Source organism: Zonotrichia albicollis, chromosome 5, assembly GCF_047830755.1.
Source record: "Zonotrichia albicollis isolate bZonAlb1 chromosome 5, bZonAlb1.hap1, whole genome shotgun sequence".
NCBI lineage: Eukaryota > Metazoa > Chordata > Aves > Passeriformes > Passerellidae > Zonotrichia > Zonotrichia albicollis.
In genome coordinates this window covers 57,493,967-57,515,249 of record NC_133823.1, presented here as the reverse complement: position 1 = coordinate 57,515,249, position 21,283 = coordinate 57,493,967, and the positions used below count along the sequence as shown (strand labels likewise).

Sequence of the window (21,283 nt, the reverse complement as noted above, 5' to 3'; positions counted from 1 at the left end):
TAGGGAAAGAGAGCAAGTGCTTAAATATTATGTCATCCCCTGGTTTAATTTTTTTTCCCAATTTTACATTAAAAATGGTGTTTCCTTTTGTATCCAGGAGGGATACATTAAGGAAAAAATATTTTTCTTTCAACAACTCTTAAAATTTCTTGGTACGGTCAATACAGGCACCACATAGAATGTGTCAGACAAATATTTGTTTTCAAATTATTGAAAAAAATAAGAAGTGTGTAAGAGAAATTGCAATGGAGTTTGAATTTAGAAGGATAAGCATGCAAAGAATTGCTGTACATATAACAAAATGTTAATATCTCCTTATTCAATATTTATTAAATTTTCAAATATTTTGGGGCATAGAATTTTTTTTTATTGAATTTCTTCCGGACGAATTCACATCTCTAACTAATATTTATGTTTTAATCTGTTGCATGGCATATTGCAGGAAAGATTTCATGTATCACTTCCTTCTCCTTTCCACATTGTTTCTTATCCTTGCTGCTTTACTTACAAGGGTTAAGGCTTGGAGACACAAATTTGGTGTATGGTTCCCCTAACTTAGAGAACTACCATGAGAAACAACAGGAAAAGTAAATTTCTTTTTTTTAAGGAAGTATTCTCTGAAGTCAGTAATCAGTTACATTAATTCAAATGTGTGTTCTCAACTTTTTTTTTTTTTAATTTAAACATTCTTCTGTAAGTAATTTGCTGTGCTGGTAGAGTTGGCCACTAAAACTCATCAAATTCATGATTTTTCTCCCTGTCATATTTTTTAAGAGGCCCAGGCCTTTCTTCTTGTGTAAAAGCAGAAAACAAAACCTTGGCTGTGTCTGGGACCACTTCTTGCTGGGTGGCTTTCGCTTGGAAGTGTGTTGGCACCTTCCCTGGTGGAGTAGAAGGGCCTCTGCTCCCAAGGTGGGCAGCTCAAGAGCACAGGGTAGCCTGAACCTGCTCTGTGAAAGGAGAATATGGACTGACAGATTTATCCATTTTAAGAATTTCCCTGAGACCATTTATTAGAGATAAATAAGGCCTTTTTCATTGCAGTAGTGTGAACGTGGCATTATGTAGGATTATTGTTTCTGCAATATTGTAAACATTTGTTCAAGCTTCATCACTGAAGAAAAAGAACACAAATTTGATAAAAAGAAAAGCCTAAGTAGGAATAACCTCAAGGAAAAAATAGGAGCCAGAGATGAGAATGAGGTCAATATTAACATTTCAGAGCCTTAAAAGGAGTAGATTATATGGAGTACCTAGAATTTTAAAGAGGAAACAAAATGTTACTTTTCTTTTAAGAGGAGAAGAACTTAACAGGAAGATTTATTGAATCATTAATATGGAATATGAGGTAAAAAGTAATAACATATTTGGGAGGTGCAAATGTGGAATAGTGTATTTGGTTTGATTTATTTTTACTGTGCTTTCCTCTTAAGACTCTGTTTTAGGTTTACATGTTAATGGGAAAGTGAACTGACACTCAGACTGAAAGCATATATAAATAATACAGTGTTATTTCTGTATACTTTCTGTATACTTTCAATTCAAGTATTAAATACCCAGAAATGTAAAATCAAAGAATATTCTTGCTTATATATTGACTAGATATAACCTAAAATTAACTGAAGCATGCACATGCATTTTTGAATGAATAAAAATATATAGCTTCTAGAGTTTTGTTTATATTTTCCTTCAATGTGTACAGACTTCAAAAAAAAACCCAAAAAAGCTGACAATAAACTGTAGATTACATTTTTCTTTCTCTACGTGGTAGCCCATAAGCAATAGACTGGTAATGTTACAACTTGCTATGCTAATTTAAAATTATAATGACTTTTTGAACAAAAGTAGAAATACCTGAGCTTCTTGATAGTTAGCAAAAGTTTTTTCTAGTCAAAAGACCTTAGTAACCTGAGTAGTTGATACTGGACATCATTTATGTAATTTTTTTTTTGGTGCTAGAAGATATATTTTAAATAATAAAAATTTCAAAAATACTTTTTTTTCTGAGCCTTCCGTTCACCTTATATAGCTTTGTATAGCAATGAACAGGATTTATTTACATTTTTAGGATGTGCACAAGGGTAAGCATTTAAGCATAACCTTGGTTATGCATGTGCTGTGTAAATATTCTTTAGAATGTATTCTACACACTGAGCATCCTCTTGGTAATCACATTAATAAACAAAGGACAATTAGTTTTATAGAAACTATCTAATAAATCAGCTGGGATTCTTTTCCCTTGATGTGTAGCCTGGATGAGATCTTCCCAGGAAAATGCTGAATACCCGTTAATGTATATCAGAGTTTGGGGTTCAGCACTTCTAAGTTCATGTGCTGAGACAGAAAAGCAGTTTTGTTTCTTAATCAATAAAGAATACATTTTTCCTGACTGTGGATCAGGAGTTTGGGCAGTGCATGTCTCCTTGACAGCACTGTATTTTGCTAGCTGGCAGCACTGATCACGCTGATGTGTATTTCTTTAATTTCTATTCTCACTTTCAGTGAAGATTTAATTAGACTCTGGTGATGCTTTAGAAGGGGAAGGGGCAGCGTTTCTCTGATCATTGTTCTTTCTAATGCAGAGGGCGGGAGTTTCCTGACATGCAGCATTTAGCACGTGAAAAGAGATGTGTGTCTTTAGCAAACTGTCATTTCTGAAACTTAACAAAAATGTTGCTCCGAGGAGCTGGGGAAAGGCTGTGGAGCTGGGCAGAGCTGCAGCCTCTGGGTCTGGGAGTGCTGGAGCACTGAGCGCTGACAGCAGCGTGCTCCCCTGTGCAAGTTTCCAGAGAGCTTTTCCTCTTGGCTCTGACACAGCCCAGGCTCCTGCTCGACACAGATGTTGCTCCAGCAGCTCCCAGTAACGCTGCTCCACGGATACAATGTCATGCCCAGAGCTTCGTGGTCCACCTCAGCCTTCTAGGAGGACTCGCTACTGATGAAAGCGAATGCTCAGAGAAGCATGAGAGGCAGGGCTTTATCTGATATTTTATCTAGCTAGAGTGGCTGCTGAACCGCCACTGCTTGGTATAGTGGTGCTTTACACCACTGCAAATTTCTTCAAAGCAAACTCTTGGTAAAATCCTCTGATTTCCCTCTGATTGCAAACCGGTGTGAAGACTGGAATGATTTGCCTGTTGGAAGAATGTTGACTCTCGAGTGGGAGTCGGAGGGACTACAAACAGTGGGTATTGTTGTGATTATATTTGCATCTCTGAAGCTGCTTCATTTGCTGGGACTGATTGATTTTTCAGAAGGTAAAGTGGTCACTCACAGTTTGTGCTGTTTGTAGGTTTGGTGTCTGATCTGCTAAAATAGAGAGCATCAGCTATAAGAACTGTGAAATAAAAAAAGTGAAAGCAACAGACTAAAAACCCTGGTTTGCTTCTGTTGCTTTTGCCTTGTTATTGAAAACAGAAGTAGATGCTAGCATAAGATTTTTATTTTGCAATACATTTACAACTGTGAGAGGATGTTAATTAAAAAAAGGCTAAAAGAGTGAACAAAACATCTACCAGTTTTCTTTGAAAGCTGTTCAATGCTACTGAACTTGATAGATTTTAGTTCAGTTCATGTTTAAAAAATGCTTTGCTCTTCTGATTTATGATGCAATTAGAGTTTTCTTCTGTATAAGTATCTGTGTTTTAAAAGCCTGTCTCACACCTAAATGCAATACACTGTTATTACAGGATGAGCATTAGGATCAAGCCTGCTGTACATCTTTTTAAAAAAAGGCATAGATGCCAACATTAAATGTGTGTATTTAAAATATATATCATTAATATATGTTTTAAAATTCCTGTTGCTTGCTCAGAATCTTGTCTGCTCTCTATTTTATGGGTCATATCATTTCATCTACTCCCAAAGAAGGCTTCACATAAATTTATTAGGACTTTTATTTCTATTTAAAAATGAGGGTTTTTTCACATTTTATAGAAATAAGCTATTTCAGGTCAGTTATAACTGAGATTTTATGCTGTCAACTTTTCAAGTTTTTCACAAAATGTCTACTCAGTCACTGAAGCCCTTGCTCAAAAAATACTTACTTTTGTCATTATGTTTGCTCATGTCAGTCCAAACCAATCCTTTTTACTGGGTAACTGTTTTCAGTCATAATCACACAGCCACGGGGAGTACTCCAGTTCTCTGAAACATTAACTTTCCATCATAGAATAGGATCTTTGATGGATGCAGATTCACATAATCACCTCATAAAATTGTTCAGATTGCTGATAAAATTTGAAATCTTTAGCCCTTCTATAGTTACTGAACTACTGAAATAAATCATCTTTCAAGCTCTGTGTGGGGAGAATATATATTTGCTTTGTTACTATATAATGGTTATGGAATTACTTTTTCAGATCTAAACAATGGGTAATTTACTCCTCACAGCATTGCTTACTTTTGGGTTTTTTAATACTCTGGATGTGTAACAGTTGTGACATGTAAAAAATCACGGTGGTTATGGATTAGCTTCAGCTTTATTATATATGGTAACAAATAGAGAAAAAAGATTGAAATGCAATATTGCTCTTTTTTTAGCATATGTAGAGTTAGAGCCTTTTCCTGATTTCTCACTGGTATTGCCATTAAGTTTGTGGGAAAAGGTTTTATGTGATTTCAGATTTATTAAATTACTTTTAAAAATCCTCCTGGTACAAATTACTCTGATGTTAATAATAATTTCAAGATGATCTATCAATTGAAGCACACCTTTTTGTTCTAATGCACCCATTAGTGTCATGGCATTTCCTCACATCATAATAATTTCACTGAAAAGTACCCAGCAACATAAACCAATCCCTAAATGTAAAAAGATTAAACTTTTTAAGAAACAGTTGATTTATTTATAATTGCAGTGTGAGTAACTCTGGTGACTTGAGGGATTTCCTGTTCCCCTGAGGCTGATATTGCTTATCAGCTTTTCCATGTTTGGATACTACCACTACATTAAACAATTCTGCTCCAAATGGTTAAGGTATATTTTTTATGGTGTGTTCAGAACTACTGATTTGTTGTTCACCTACTGAATGCAAGGAAAGGTTTTCTGTTCTGCTCCAAGTAGGAGCACATTTAAACTGCCAGCATTGGTCTGGAAACCAAAATAAGCAATGGGTCCTCCCTATCTACCACACACAGGCAGGTCATGGGTCATGTGCTGAAACAAATCTGTTCCCATAATTAGGCTTTGTGATTCCCTAACATGCTTGTTTTAACATCCCTTATACATTGACTTATGCTACAAATGTCACTGACAGAAATGACAGCATGCCTGATGTTTGCTATTGCAGGGAAGAGAAGACAGATAAAGGACAAATCCTTACTTCTTAACTGGCTGCAAGTCTGCTGGCTTTAGTTCAGTTATGGTGGAGAAGGGCCTGACTTGCTCTCATCTCCATGAGAAAACAGGAAAACCCAGTCAATCTGCTTAGTTTTACTGAATAAACTGAGTCACAGAATTAACTAGGTTGGAAAAGACCTTTGACATCATCAGGCCTAACCTATATCATTACAGTGTTCACCAATTGGCAGGACAGAGAGAAACCTGATTTTATCCTATGTCCCAAACTAGGGACTATGTTATTCTGATTCATCCATTCTCTACTTTCCAATAAGTAGAAAACAGACCAGAATGAAGATAAAGCTGGCTTCACTGGAGGCAGCCAGCTATTTCAGTTAAAAGGACAGAATTGAATCAATACAACTTTTTCTAGGAGAGATTAAAACTCCCCTTTCCCTCTCCTTCCATTACTTTGAGAGTGGTTTGACACTGACCATTATCTTCCCTCCAACTTCCTTGCCTGGAGCTTTTTCTGCTGGGCAGCTTCACTCCAAAACTTGTGTTTTGTTACTCTGGCTGGAAGGGGAGGAGAGGAGGGAGATCAAACTGAAGCAATGAATCAGAACAGGGCCAGGCTTAGAGGGAATTCATTCACCAGAAACTTGGAGTTGAGAGGAGGCAAAATGAAGGATTCACTTTGGATCTCTGTGTCCAGAACAGCTGTCAAGTAGTAGCTATGCTGAAACTTTATCTAGACATGTGTGAGCAACTTTTTAAAAATCAGGGAACTGCATAAGTCAAAGTCTTTGAAAGGACAAACTCTATTCCTTTTCCTACATCACACACTGGTTGTACCTTGAAATAATGTCTCTTACAGAAATGTTTTTCTTTTACGTGTGAATAGAATCAGCCATTGTTGCAATCTTTTTAGACTCCCTTATTCCTTACACTAATCTCTAACAGTCTCCAGAGCTTGCTGTTATCTTTCAGGTGCTTATTCAGATATAAATGTCATGTTTGGCATGTGAATATCCTATGAACTCCATGTCTTTTGGTTAGTAGGACTGGTGTCTATATGTTTTTAAGCTCAATAGGCTATCAAGAACAGGTAAGAATATTTGATCCTTAGTTTCTCCTACTGTGATGCAAAGAAAAGACCAGTTGACTTGCTGTTATCAATGAACATATTTGGCTGCATAGTCAGCTTTGAGAGTAAGTAATTTGTTGCTTTAGCTACAAAGTGGAAATTGGTTCAGGGGGTAAATAGAGGTAGTTTTTAATCGAGGTAGTTTTCTGCCTTAGAATATATCTGCTCTATGCAGGTACAGAGATTTTTTTTTCTATCTAATCTAATCTGGATGGACAGAAGTCACCTTTAGTCCAAAAATCATGTTAGTGAGTTTATCTGTTCTGTCACACAAACTGCTAAAATGTGGTCTCTTTCATAGTTCAGATACTTAAAAGCACAGAGCAGATGTTTTGTCTGTCTGCAACCATCTGCGTTAACATGTTGTTAGTTACCCTTACAGCTTACCAAAACCAGTAAGGTTTAAAATATTTTCTGAAGTGCAGTATGACTCCCACACTTATGATGTGGGGAAAGACATGCTGCTGAGAAATTGTCTATTGCATCATATTTTCTAAGGAAAGGAACACTAAAAATCATGGGTGTTCTCTCCTTCTCTGCACGAATGTGGCTGACACGAATGATCCTAATTTGAATGTCCTCTCCATCCAGTTAAAGCTGTGTTACAAGTCCAGCTTCCAACAGTGTCTCCTATGCTGCTCCCTCTCCTGTATAACTTCTCTCAGCCAAATGGGGTGCAATGTAGCATAATTCCACAATAAACAGAAAGGCAAAAATACCCCATGCAGCAGAACCTGTCCCATTGCCTTTTCTCAGCAGCTGCTTATAACACCTGTTCTCAGAAAGATGTTCAGTTAACATGTGGTGAAACAACCACCCCCTACTTGTCTTTTTTTTCTCTCCAGACAATGCAGAAGTGACAGAACTACTTTATTCTGAGTAACCCAGCCCTCCTTGTAAACCTTGACGGACATTCTGGATGCAGGGTCTCTAAAGGAGAGTCAGTCTATAGAAGTATTGATAGATTGCACAGCAGAGAAGAGTTATTTCAGAAGACCAGATGTGAAACTGCATTCAGTTGCTGCTTTAAAACCAACCTTGATCCAAATAGATGAAAAACTGAAGTGTGAATTTCAATATGTTCATTTATATAGATACATTTCTCTATGATTTTGTTGGATGCAAGACAGGCTGTGAAACTTACTGAAACTTGTGACCATTTCAATACCCAGCCTCAGGGTAGTAGATGATGTTCTATTTACTCTCCACATATCCTCAAAAAGTAGACTTCTTCAGGCTTGGGAGAATGTTTATGTTTGTAGAGAAATGTCTTGATTAACCTTAACATTAGTATACTGAACGTGAATTTTTTACTTTGTTTTGCTTTCCTTTTAGTTCATCATTTTTTTTAGCTGGACCCAACAACATGATGTGCAAATTACATAAAAGTTTAAAGTAATGTTCTTGGTAAAGAACAGCAAAAGTCCAATTCATGTCAAAATTAGAGAAATCAAGCTTTTATCAAAGTAGGAATAAAATGGAACAATTTATATAAAAGTTTTGGAGAAGGGCCTGTTGGTTTATGAAGATCTTTTCATCAGCTGCTTTCCATGGATGTCTTCAGCAGATTTCAACATCCAGATCAACTAAATCACTGTGCAATAGGTGACTTTAGACCCACATATGTCTGAATTAAAAATCTAGATGCTGTGTGAAAAATGGTGAGAAATATTTAAGAACTGTTACAAATATTGCCAGGAATATTTCTGTAAGGATAACGTATGTCCTGTCTCTTCATGTGGGAGTTCAAAGATCCTCTCTGGTTCAGTATCATACAGGATATTTGCCTTCTAACTTGGGTAGGGTTCCTTTTGACCACATGTTTTAGAAGAACCCTTCCCTTCATTGGATCCTCTGCTATGTAGTCTTGATTTTTTTTTCAAGAAATTATTCGTACTAATAATCATTTTAAATTGACTATGTGCAGGTAGAGAAATTCCCCTTGTATTCATCTTTGCAAAGGTAGAGTTGCTTTTGAGCATCATTTGAAGGTTCTGTAATTCTGAGTATTCATCTGAATGAAGTTATTTATCCAGGTATGTCTTGGCTGTTTCTGGCCAAAATCCATGTATTTTGAAAGGAATGGAAGTATTTTCTCCCAGAATATAAATACAGTCACCCAAAATAAAGGTGGGTGACATATATTTGATACCTGCAGCAAAGTCTGCATCTAACTACCTTGCATCTCCCAGTATGGATACCAGGAGCTTCCTACAGAGTGCCTGGATTAAGCATTTTCCCTGTGTACTCTGCAACTGCTCTATGCCCAGACTGCTTTTAAAATGTAGCTCTGGATGAAATAATTCATTTTACGGTGACAAAAATTTGATATGACAAAATATGCTTCTGAAAAATGACTACACTTGTTCAGCTGAGTATAGGTGTGGAGAGAAAAGCATTGCCTACTCTCTAATGTACTTCAGTGCTGAGAATCTAGAAGGCCTTGCTGGTGTAATAAGATATTTGCAGACATGAATAATCATTGCCTAAAATTCTATAGAACATGATGATTCAATGTACACAATGATGGAATGACTGACTGAAAAAATATCCATAAGAATGTACTGATTAGAAATAATGCAGTCATCTTTGGTCTTTTGAATCTTAAATTATTTGTTCCATTTTTGATGCATTTTTTGATCAGAATTCTTTGGCCTTTTATATTAATGAGATATGTGAGATACTCAGTGATTTTGTAGGGATTTATGTATCTGATTATGTGTAGATCTATTTGAAAACATTGAAATTTACAAAGCAACTGGATCTGTTCTAGGTAATGCAAAAATAATAGCATAATTTGGAGGTATTACACTACAATTTTATTGTCTAGTATGCATTTTAGCTCGTAATAAAAATACTTACAGAATTACCTTGGGGAAAAACTGCAAAAGCAGCCATAAATCTCATTTTGCAGTCTCATCTGTATATCTGCTTCATGTTATAGAGCAATATGAAGAAGCACAAATGAGACCATTCTGTTTATAGAAGTGAAATATGCCCTTCCAAAGTCTAGTCGGTGAACTTTAAGAAATAGGCCAATAGCAGTTTGATTGCATGTGTGTATGCATTTGTGCACATTCATGAAGAGGAATAATCTAAAATTAAAACTTTGGCTACCAAATTTTAACAGTAACTTCTAACAGAGAAGAGATCTCAAGAAAACAAGTATAACATGGAAGGTCTGTTATAGGTACAAATAGATCAATTTCATGTTTCTTTTTTTAAAAAAAATACATTACTGATCAAGGTCTGTAAATTATGCTAGTGCTAAATAATATTTATTTTCATGTTAAAATGGTAGGATAGAGTTCAGATTGATTACTTTATAATTGCTTGTAAGTAATGACAATAAGTAGATGTATAGATTCCATATGTGCATTTGACTGGTTTTTGAATATATATAGATGAAGAGCCCTTGACTACTTCTGGTAGATATCTGCCCTTATTTTGAGAACATTTTCAGTCATCCACTAATCGCTCAAGAAAGAGCAAGTTACATCATAATGAAGACAGTTCTTGTTTAGACTACACAGCTTTCATAAATTAGAAGGAAGGATATTCATCACTGAAATGAGTCAAACCAAAACAAAGTGCAACATTTTAGTGACTGTTTTGTGATGATCCCAAAGGAGGATTGTTCCTTGCAGCTAAGACTGCTGGACTTGAATTGGCAGAGTGAAGTTAGAGAAATTTGAGAAAATATAGTTGAGAAGAAAGGGCACAAAGAGTCTTGTTTGCTTAGTGGTCAACCACCAGATGAATAAGTAGCAAGGTGAGGAGGGCTTCAATTTTTATTTTTTTCAGATAAAATAGAAAAGTTAGGAAAATAATTCGGGTCATGAATTTCAGAGAATTAGATTTCTATATGTTTTATGTCAATCACGTTGCATCCTGAGCAAGGAGAGGAAATGTAGCATTCCCTGCTCAAAACCAAATTCTGTATTTCTTTGTGATCCAATGGGAACTCCTTACTAAGCTGTGATTCTTCAGGCAGTCATAGTGACAGAGAGGCTAGTTTCAGCCCAGATATATCTGAAAAATGCAACCATAATATTTAACCTGTGTTCTAGCAGTTTGATCTGTATCCTTCTTGTACTATAAATATTTAGATTTCTTTGTTTCTCAGTAAAAGACAGTGTTTTGGGTTTTACACATCATGATGAAATTTGAGCTAAGGCAAAATATGTATGTTAACATTTCTCTTGCAAAGTTATATTTATGAAGAAATTATCTGAATTTCTTCCTTTGAGACAGCAACAGAAAAACATGCCACTTGCTGTGAAATAACACTCCTGGGGAAAGGTATGTTATCCCTTTCTACAAGTGCTAGAGCAATAGTATTCTTTATATTGACATACTTACTGCTAGTTCCTTTTTTATAAGAATACTTGTGATTAATATCCTTAGACTATTAGCTAATCTGCAAACAGCATTGTCCTATATTTCTCCTGTAGTTTGAATTGCATATAAGTTTCTTTATTATTTCCCTGTCAGACAGGTGCCAACTGTCAGCAACTTCAATTATATATTTAAAAGAATCACAAATAAATAGGGTTGGCATTCAGGAACTCTCCTTGTGATATCTTCCCTTCTTAACCTTAAAAAGTGTAGAAAATAGTAAAAATTATACTGGTTAACTCACAGGTTGTTGTGAGAATGAGTAGGTTGAAAACGTGGCATCCAGTGCTGAAGTGATGTGGCCATATGATGAGTATTGAGAGACAGACATCAAGAAATTTCTCTTAATCTCATTGTCAAAACCCAGGTTTGAAGCTTTGACGTGGTGAGTGATAATAGCTTCAAACTGTTGACATTTTGAACCACAAAATCACACTGAATCTAGATGGAAAGGTGTTTGCATTAGTCAGTATCCAAGACTCCTTGTTTTTAACTAGTAATAGCATGTATTTTCTTGTTGAGAAAGCAGGTATCTCATCTCATCTCATATTCCCATAAAAAGCTGGTTTAGAATAAATTGCAGTAAGATTTTGACTGTAGCATAGTGAGTACCTTATGTTGTACTGTTATACACAATCTGCAGATGCATGATCTACAATGCTTCATATTACCTACTCTTCTTAATAAAAGCCTTGTTGTTTCTTCTTTGTTTATTATTTATAATGTATTTGTTTGAACACATAGGTTTATATGTATAGAGAAGTGTACAATCCTTTATGAGACTCATAGTGCATAGAATGCATTTGTACATATATGCAATGAAATATGCATGGGAAATAATTTTAGGTTTGAAGTTATGGTGTACTAAATACAGGTAGATGAATTTGCAATATTTCACAGGCTGAAAATTAAAAAATAACCTTAGATGGTTGTTTGAAATATTTCAAATACAGGGCTTATTTCTCAGTCTCTTACTCATGTGAATAGTTTTTAAATACAACAAATTTGTAATAAAATTGCATTTTTAATTTCAGCATTAGGTGTTTTTTTGTTATTAAAGAGTGGCATTTTCCTGTGGATTCAATTTTTCCCATACATAACAAATAGAAATAATTTGAATTTAAAATTTTAAAATGAATTATAAATAATTTGAAAATTTTTTTTCTTAGTTTAATATTGTATATAGGGTTTTTCTTGTTATATTTCAATAATGATGCTCTGCAAATAAATTTTTCTCTTTTATATTTCAAGAATAAGTATATGCCTTACATTGCTTCAGTTCTTTCTCCCTCTGGGCAGTCTTTTGTCCTCATTACTGAAGTCACTAAATGGAGTCAAATCAGTTAACTTGCAATAATCATTTTGGGATTGGATTCAGCCCCTCATCCTTGGATAGATCAGAAAACTGTAAATTTTCTACTTGCTTTTCTCAATCAAAGAAGTCTAATGCATTGTAGCAAATACAGAGCTTCTAGAGTATAACAGAGATTTACATATGCCCATCACTTTGCTCTCTCAGAATACTGAACACAAAACAGCATTCAAATATAGCAACCAACACAAAAGTGTCTGCTGTTTTTATAGAAGCAGAGAACTTCTGTGTGTTACCAATAAATGGATACTTCATTGTGCACCCATACATTATCATTAATTTGTGCTTCTAGCTTTTTTTCTGAATGGAGACAAAATTGCTGAAAATAATGTCATTAAAAGCTTTTATTCAGATCTCTTTCATCTGTGCCAGGTTAAAGTTGTATCTCTTAGATGAACGCTTGAATAGAAGTATCTGAAGTATTATAATTAAGTAAAATTCTGAGTAGCAAATTCTTGCTCTTAAGAATTTTATTAAATGGTGCAATTTGGTGTTATTTGTATAGCAAGACACAGTATTTACAACAATTCTATTGGTTATTATTTTAAAAATTAGATTTTTCTGCCTAAAGGCTTTACAGTTCAGGGCTATTTCTCTTTGTACCACTGCAGAAGTGGCCAGAGAAAAGGCTGGCAACACAGGGAGCAGCAATCTTATTTTGAGATCTCTGCTGCTGAGAAGAAACCAGTAGCAGCAGGTGAATATTTATGGCAGCTCATACTTTCTGCACTCTGCATGGCATCCCAGTCCAGGATCTCTGATGGGAGGGAGAGAGAGGAGATTCAATGCAATGCCCACATGAATAGGAAGCAGAACAGAGTGGGTTCTCCAGTCTTCTGGAGTGTTGAGGAGGTGGCAAATGAGATAACATTTGCATGCAAGAACATGACTAAGCATGAGAGGTTGTGCTGTATAGATAGGTCAGCCATGCCCAGAGCATTGCAATGGATGCACATTTTTAAGGAAGGCTTAGAACTATAACAGGTTAATTTGTTAATCACAACACGGTTTGTTAAGGACCTGATGATGTTAGCAGCCTGTTAAGAGTCGATAAAAACAAGAACAAACATAGGGTTGGGGAGGGCAGATACAACACCAAAAAATAAACTGTTTAGGATTTTCTGTGCTTGCCATATATCCAGGGAAGTATAGTTATTCACTGCATTGGATGATAAGTGAACACTTGAAAACCAACTGGTTTCAAATGAAGAAGCCTGACAATGCAGGACTACAAATGAAGATGCTCTGTATTTTAGAAGACTTGAACTGTGAGTTTTGGGACAGATCTCAGAGGAAACTTTTCAGCAAATTAGGCCACATCAATTCAGTTCCTAGATATTGATCTTTGTGACCCAGTTTAGACACCTTCATTTGAAAATGTAGTTTAAGCACTAGTGAATCTTTGCATGCTATTTATCCTCAACATAAAATCCTTTGTTTTTTGATGTGTTTTTATGTTTTTTAAGTTCTATGATCAATCTCTTCATGGAGATGTATCCAGACACATCTAAGTCATGATGTGAAGGGTAGCAGATTCAGATATCCAGGAAGCTGCTTGGAAAGTACATTAAATTACTTCACACTGAGAGAACAGTTTTTATAGTCTTGGTTTATGAACAATCTCCCTCATTCATGTTTCAATAAAGGCTAGTCTTACCCTGCAGGAAGTATAAAGCATTATTTAACACCAAGTGATTCACAGTGTGTTACTACTGTACTACACAGTTGTACATTTCTGAGGAAAAATTAACTTAATAATAGTTTTATTACTTTAATCTCATGATAATTGAGTTAATAAATTCTTGCTTTGCAATGTATTTGAGAATGGTTAAGAGAGTGTAATTTTGAAAATTGTTGGAACCCTGTGTTATCTCTAGCTGTATATTTTAAAAGAAAAGTAATATTCATATTTTTTGTTGCTTTCTTTTCATTGTGGTCTTTTTGCAAAACATTTCTCTAAGCTGAAAGCTTAGTTCTTGAAAAATTATATAGAGGATTTTTGCTAAAGGTCTTCTTGGCTCATTATGCCAAGGAGAAAGGAGAAGAAAGTCAATAAGTTAGAATTGAGGTTTTGATTATTTTTCTATTATGTTTATGTAGAGAAATTGAAAACACAAACTTTTCACAGAACTAAAACTCAGGAATTCATGGACTGATAGGAATATAGTAAACTGACAGAATATAGTAAGCCTTCACCTGACTTTATGCTTTCTGTTTATCTTTTTTAATATCCATTTTACTATTTTATAAGTATTTTACACTTGAATCATGTTGTTCATTCCCAATGCCTGCAAAAAAAAAAAAAAAGGAGTAAATCTCTATATTCTCATCCTAAATGTATTCCTTTAATATAAATTTATCCTCTCATCATCCTAAGTAGTTTACACTTTTCAAGAGTGCATGGAAGGTTTAAAAGCAGACAAAAGTGCCAAGCTCTCTTAAAGCTGGGATCCAGAGAAACTCATTCTAACTGAAAGCATTCATGTGACAACCCATCTCTTTTGAAATTTTCACCCATGTATGTCTGCCTTAATATATTAGTAGGGCAGAAAGCTGTTTAAAAATAATTTTACTTAGTAGGACATATATTAAGACACAGAGGGGTGTTTAAGGCTTAAAAGTAGATAAAAGTTTAGTATCTGAACTTCCTGTCCTTCTATAAAGACATGAATTTCACTCTGGTTTTTCATACTGACAGATATGTGTATGGTTCCTCTGGCACATCTTCTTTTCCAGTTACTAAACATCCTCTTTCCAAAACACTGCTTTACAATGACAAGAGAGGCAACCCAAGTTATTTGTATATATGGCGGTTTCATGATAATTAAAATGGGCTCCAGACTGGGTATGCTTTGGGGACATCATGAATCTTCCTTGAATTATCATATCTTTAAATGTGCAAATGTCCATTAGGTGTATGAACTTAATAATGTAAAATTATATATTTAACAAATTAAGGTGGTCATGCTCTGTGTGTAATGACGAAGGCAAATACACTACATATTTGCTTTCCATAGTACTGTGATTATGTTCTTGCAGTAGATTTTGGGATTTTCTAAAAACTATTTTTGTCTGCAGATAATTTTTTATTTTACTTGCAAATTTTCCTGCACACACACATTGTACACCCTTAGTTCCCCACCACCAAAAAGGCTGGTATGTGATCATATTTCCAGCTGATTCAGCTTTTTTTGTGGAACATCAGCCAGCACTAAATGCTCGATAACTGTATTTCACTTAGAGTCTGTCAGTTGGTGTGTTTGACAACAGTCAGCTATTTGTCATTCAACAGGATAGAAAGTATCTCTGAAAGTGCTGTTTTAAATTAGAATTGAAAGCTTAGGTGTTTTCACTTCAATCACCACATCTGTCATCCTGCAGTCCTCAGAAATGCCATGTTTGTCAATGGGAGTGAGAGGAGCATGGGAGCAATCTCTGGGTAGCTCAGGGTTACCTTATTTCTTGTCTTCTGTATAAACAAACACCTCACAGGCCAGGTTGTTGTAGTAAAGTGATAGTTAAAATTAACTTTAAAAAATTTCTTGATGTTATGGTAGCAGATAGTATTTTATTTCAATCAATGAATAAAACACCATTTTTTATGCTACATATTTTAATTTTTTTTCCCCATACCCTCCTAGAACTAGTAGGACATTAAAAATTAAATAGCAAAAGTTAATTCAAACTTTTGTGATTTACAACCATTGCTGAAGGGGACAGATTCATGAGAAGGATTGGGCTGGGATTAGCTAAAGTGATTCTCTCTTAAAATTATTATGACTATATGATAAGGTACTGGATTATGAAGGTGTGAATTTGTGATATGCAGTGGATGTGTAATAGGCTTAAAGAAGGAAAGCAGAACTGATTGTCAAATGTATGTCAAAAATATCACATGACAGCCCCATAGTTTAAGACTATATTTCAAAAATCTATTTAAAATTAAGTTGAGTCAAAATGATCTGAAGGTTGCCTACAGAGCTCTTTAATCATGATTTATTTTGTGGTTGTACATTGTAATAATGAACAACAAAAACCTGCCTAGAGCAAGAATGATCTAAGTATTGTAAATGTTAGCCATCAAGACAATATTTGTCCACAAAATCTTGGAAAACCTCTAGGGACTCTAAATAAAAAGAAAGGACCAAAACTATGACTAATTATTTATCTCTACAAGTAAACTGGTGCAATTAATTGAAAAATAATGGTAACTGTCAAAACAAACTAAAAATGTACAATTTCTGCCAATATTGATTGGATTAGATCTTCCCGTTTTCTCTGAGTTGGGTACTGCAGTGGTGCTGCCTGGTCTTCTGATAGCAGTGTTCACAGGCTGGATGGACACAGCAGCCTGTCCTCATTTAAAGCTCTGTCTGACCCCACTTTAGCCTTTAGTCTGGCACTGGCTCCGTGGGACAGACAGTCTGCCAGCCCACTGCCCTGGGAGCTGTGGCCGCGACTGTGCCTGTGTCAGCAGGGCGTGTTGCTCTGGAGACAGACAACCTCTTCCCTCCCCTCTCCCTCTGTGGATTTAAAATACACTCAGTGCTATGTACATATCATCAGCAAAGCAAATTTCAGACAGCAGAGGCTATGAATAATATTTTCAGTGTAATTGAAATGAACTTCAGGGTAAAAAACCTCTCTCTTATTATTCCTTCTTCAACAATATTTTAAATTAGGTTAATGCACGCTGAGGCATTTTACCTGTCACATTCAAATGAAAGCAGTGAACCATATGCTGGTTATTTTTCTGAATACCTGTTTCATGTGAAAGCTATTTTTGATAAGAACACACAGTTGTGATAGTTCACAGAATACATTTATAATGTATAGCTGCTCGGGGCTTGTCCTGCATTTTCTGCAAATTTCCATTTCTTCATGAAGAACCCTCAATTATATTTTTCATTGTTAAAGCTATCAGGTGTTTAGAATACATAAGAAAGGCAGAATGTGCCCTCCCTGTTGCTATCAGCAAAACATTGCTATTGTCTGATCTTCAGACAATAGGAATAAATTACTGTTTTTCAAAGAGTAGAAAGGTCAGCTTCTACCTCTCTGTTCTTTGCAGAGTGAAATTGTCTGCTTGCTACTGTTAGTTTAATAAGACCTATTAATAATAATATAGAACTTTTTGGCTAAGAGAAGAAAATCAAATGTCAAAGGACTTTCAGTCCCCTTTTCAGATGATGCACAAATTTATCCATTCCAAAAATTGCATTATGAAAATGAGACACAAAATATTAATTGCCATTTTATTTTGGCTATGTTTTTCATTTTGTTTTGCCTGGATTTGTTTGCTTGCTGTTTTTTTTTAGTGGCACATGTATAGTAACTGAAAGACATCAAAATCCCGTAGGCAAACTGCCGCATCACAGTGGCTGACTGTTTTAATAGCTGTGAAGAAATCTACCTTTCTGGGCAATTCACTTGTAGTAAAATCACCTCTAGGCTTGTTCAGCAATCTTTAAGCTTTCCTTGATCACATGCTAGCAAAGAAGAATATCTCAGCAAAGGCAACTGGTTTTGAGACCCTCTCTGCCACAGTAAAGAAGTGATGTCTCCATCCCCAGGAGAGGAATGGTCTGGAGACCTTATGTAGTGCTTGGACTGTTACCTACTGCCCAAAGGAAATTAATATCTCAAAATGATGATTATCTGCTGCATTGAAAGCATGTAGAAATGTGATTTTCAAGGTTATCAATGAGTTAACTGAGCTTTTCATTTATTCAATATTTTATTTCTTATTATGAAACCTCAGTCTCCTGTGCAAAGGTGGTGTTGGATTTTTTGTTAGTTTAAAAAATTAATACTGAAAGTTGCTGACCAAAGCACAGATATTCACCTCCTTTTAAATACTGATGGATTTACTGGTAATTATACAGATGTAGCTAAATTTTCCAATTTATTTATAGGTGTTGTTCATTGAAAAAAATATTCAAAGAAATTTACAATATTGTGGTAATTATATGTGGTGCAACTGTGGCTATCTCCACAGATAACAGAGATAATTGAATATATGATAAATTTTTTATACAAACATTTATAACAGTGAAAAATTGAAAAGTAGTATATTTTAGAAGTTCTACTTTGAGAAGGGCCTGACAAAATTGATTGATTTAGCAAGAAACAAACTTTTCCGTTGGAAAAAGTTCTATTGTTTCTAAGATAAATGGTGAAAAAGCTATACAAAATTGCTGAGAGGAAAAGGAATATGAATGATTCTTCTGAAGCAGCCTGCATTTTTCAGGCCTGGAGGTTACTCTAGCTGCAGCTGCCAAAGTAGAAGTTATCTTGACTGCTAGGCTTTCAGTCCTTTTTTAAAAATAAAATTTTTATCAGTAATATTTGTCAGTGAGCAAGAGAAAGCTCATCTATTTGAGAGAGCGCTCAGTTACCCTCACTCAGGGTCAGCTAATCTTTGGAATTTTCTTGTAGCCGAAGGTTCCAACCTAACTTACTTAAAGCTTTATCCATCTTTAGAATGGGAAGCCATCACAATTCCCTTGTATTTAGATCCCTTTTGATGAACAAGTAGATGTTCATCATTATCCAGCTTTTCAAAGACAGTAAATTCTATTTTTTCTCCTCACAAGTTGCCTGATTGCACTAAAGATGGCACCTTATGTATTTCTAAATGTGTTTCCATGCTTTACAGGAATCAGTGTAGAAAAGAATAAACCAAGACCAGGATTCATGTCCAGCTCCTGGCTTTGTGAAATTGGTCTGATCTGCACAGATCTGTTATGCCTGCAATGACTGCTGTTAGAGATTGAGTAAGTGTTAGAGACTGATGTAGAGAGTATAATTGTAAAATTTTCCAGCATTGTTCTTCCTGTATACTTAAAAAAATATATACTTGTATATATACTCTCCTTATACTTGTTCAAGGAGAAAGGCTGGATGTCAGACTGACATTTTCAACTGGGGCCAGAGTAAACCAAATGCTTTTCTGACCAGTATTTGTAAAAATATTTTGCTTGAACTTTTACTGCTAAACAAGACTGTAACATTGTCTGTCCTAAAAACTGTTACAAAGGTTTTCCCAAGGCACTAGTGTTGGTAATAATATAGCTCATCTGTGACTTGGACACTTTTTAGGAGTTTACAACTTCCTTGCTTGAAACTTCCTGACTGTTACATTTCTAAAGATACAAATAATTTCATGGTGCAGGATGCTAGGCACATTTCTTCTTTCCAGAAAAACAATCATAGGAATGTGTAAATTAAAATACAATTTTTTCCATTAAAGTCTCAACACTTAAAAATCAGTTGAGTAAAGTTTGTTTAAACTTAGAAAAAATGAAAGGTAGAATAGAATCAGAGAAATTATTACTTGGTAGGATCAAATACATGATTAACCATTCAGTCTAATTTATGGTGTTGTCTTGGGTTTACCTAGAAAATGATCAGTAGTGAAGATGACAGGTATGAATAAGCAGGAATGAAAATCAACTCAGAGACTTCTCATCAGTAGCATGTGGTGTCACTGTATTATTGCACAAAAAGTAAGGGAAGTTTGCAAGACACATTGATTATAAAAATCTCTTATTTAAAACCAGTCTGATGTGGCTTCCAATGTACCAAGAAATGTACATTAGTCATCATTATAAAATCAACCTTTCCCAACAATTACTAGAGTGATACATGGGTACTGCTGTTGTTTCATGGACACAAAAAAGCTCTGCAAATCCATCCTTGGTATTTCTGAGTTGAAAAACATAAATAAATCCTGCAGAACTCTGAGCACATGGCTGTGCTAGAGATGAGGTAATGGCTGGATTGCTGTGGAAATTTATGGATGTCCAACAAACCATGTTAAAAGTGTACTGTATTAATATGCAGAATCAGAGTGGCTCTTCCATAGCAAAAACCAAATTAGGTAATGGAATTGTTGTGGGTTACTATTGTGCTCTTGTTGATACAAAAATGGTGTCTAACTGAGGTGATTCTTCCTGTTAGAGAATGTAATAAAGTATTCGGGCTCTGTACAGCTGTGTTCTGCTGTAGGGCTAGGGAGAAAAGTAAGGAATGCCTTCAGATGGCTCCTGGCTTTTTTGTGAGTCACTCTGACAGCCTAAGCAGTGCATAAAAGGAGGAATTATCACCTCTGGAGCAGGCATGAGCAATTACTAGGTGTTTTTGAGGTGCTACTTTGTCATCACTTCTGAAATTTCTCTTCTACTATATTTTTTTTTTTTTCTGAATCTAAACTTTCCTTTTCACTAGTGGAAGGTTCATTCTCATCCCAAAGATTACTTGCAGCATTTGGTTGTACTTAAAGGCTTAATGGCAATGATTTCATAAATACTGGGATGAATAAAAGAATGTGTACTACATTTATATATTCAGTGTTAATGAAGGTTCACTGAAAATAATAGATACTTGTCATTTTGATCTTTCAAAAATATCACTCTGGTATTTGTGGTATTGTCACTAACATTTTGACAGCCTCAGAAGTTCATGACAATATCATATCAGTCTGTGCCAAAGGGAGCCTTCATCTGGATAAAACCTTACTCCATTTCATATCCTTGGCAAACCAAACCCCCTTTTTTTTCTCAAAACTTAATTAAACAGAGTTCCATCTGGTGGGGGACTGAGAAGGGGCATGTGCACTTCATTTCTTGGTTCTCAACAGCTGAGGACAATTGTTGAAATTCAATGTGGGTTATCTTATATTTGGCAGAACCTGAAGCAGTTTTGGCATCTTTGACTATAAATTCTTCAAGGAAATTACTTCTAGTGAGCCACTCTTTTTTTTTTTTTTTCCCAATGTAATTTCATCAGAATTACTATCGGCAACTTGAAGACTTATTTTTCCAACAATTTTCCCTTCAATTCTGCAAGTTGTAAAACACCCACACTTGTAGTTCTCTGTAGTATTATCCTATTAACTACTAATAATCTTAATGTTACTGTTCACAGACAAAAACTCCCTTAATTTCATTATTAAAATGTAATAATCCAAATTAACTGGGAATTATGAGGCAGGAGTACATAAATGAAACATTACTTTAAGGCGGACTTGTAGATAAATGCAAAATCCCCACCTAAATAAAATATAAACTTGCTATAATTAGCC

The 21,283-nt window shown here is 35.2% G+C and overlaps 1 protein-coding gene across 14 annotated transcripts in view; it reads left to right on the top strand.

The window, feature by feature from the left end:
- KCNIP4 (potassium voltage-gated channel interacting protein 4) overlaps nt 1-21,283 on the top strand; it is a 429,312-nt gene that overhangs the window by 296,144 nt on the left and 111,885 nt on the right. Inside the window, exon 1 of one of the 14 annotated variants that reach the window (XM_026792157.2) lies at nt 2,577-3,257. The exons of 10 other annotated variants lie outside the window; for them this stretch is intronic. In XM_026792157.2, coding sequence (XP_026647958.2) covers nt 3,146-3,257 — 112 coding nt within the window. In that variant the 5' untranslated portion in view covers nt 2,577-3,145. Of the gene's footprint in view, nt 1-2,576; nt 3,258-21,283 lie in introns of those variants that run through there. 3 more of the 14 variants (XM_005484984.4, XM_074541809.1, XM_005484988.4) reach the window with 3 other exon arrangements.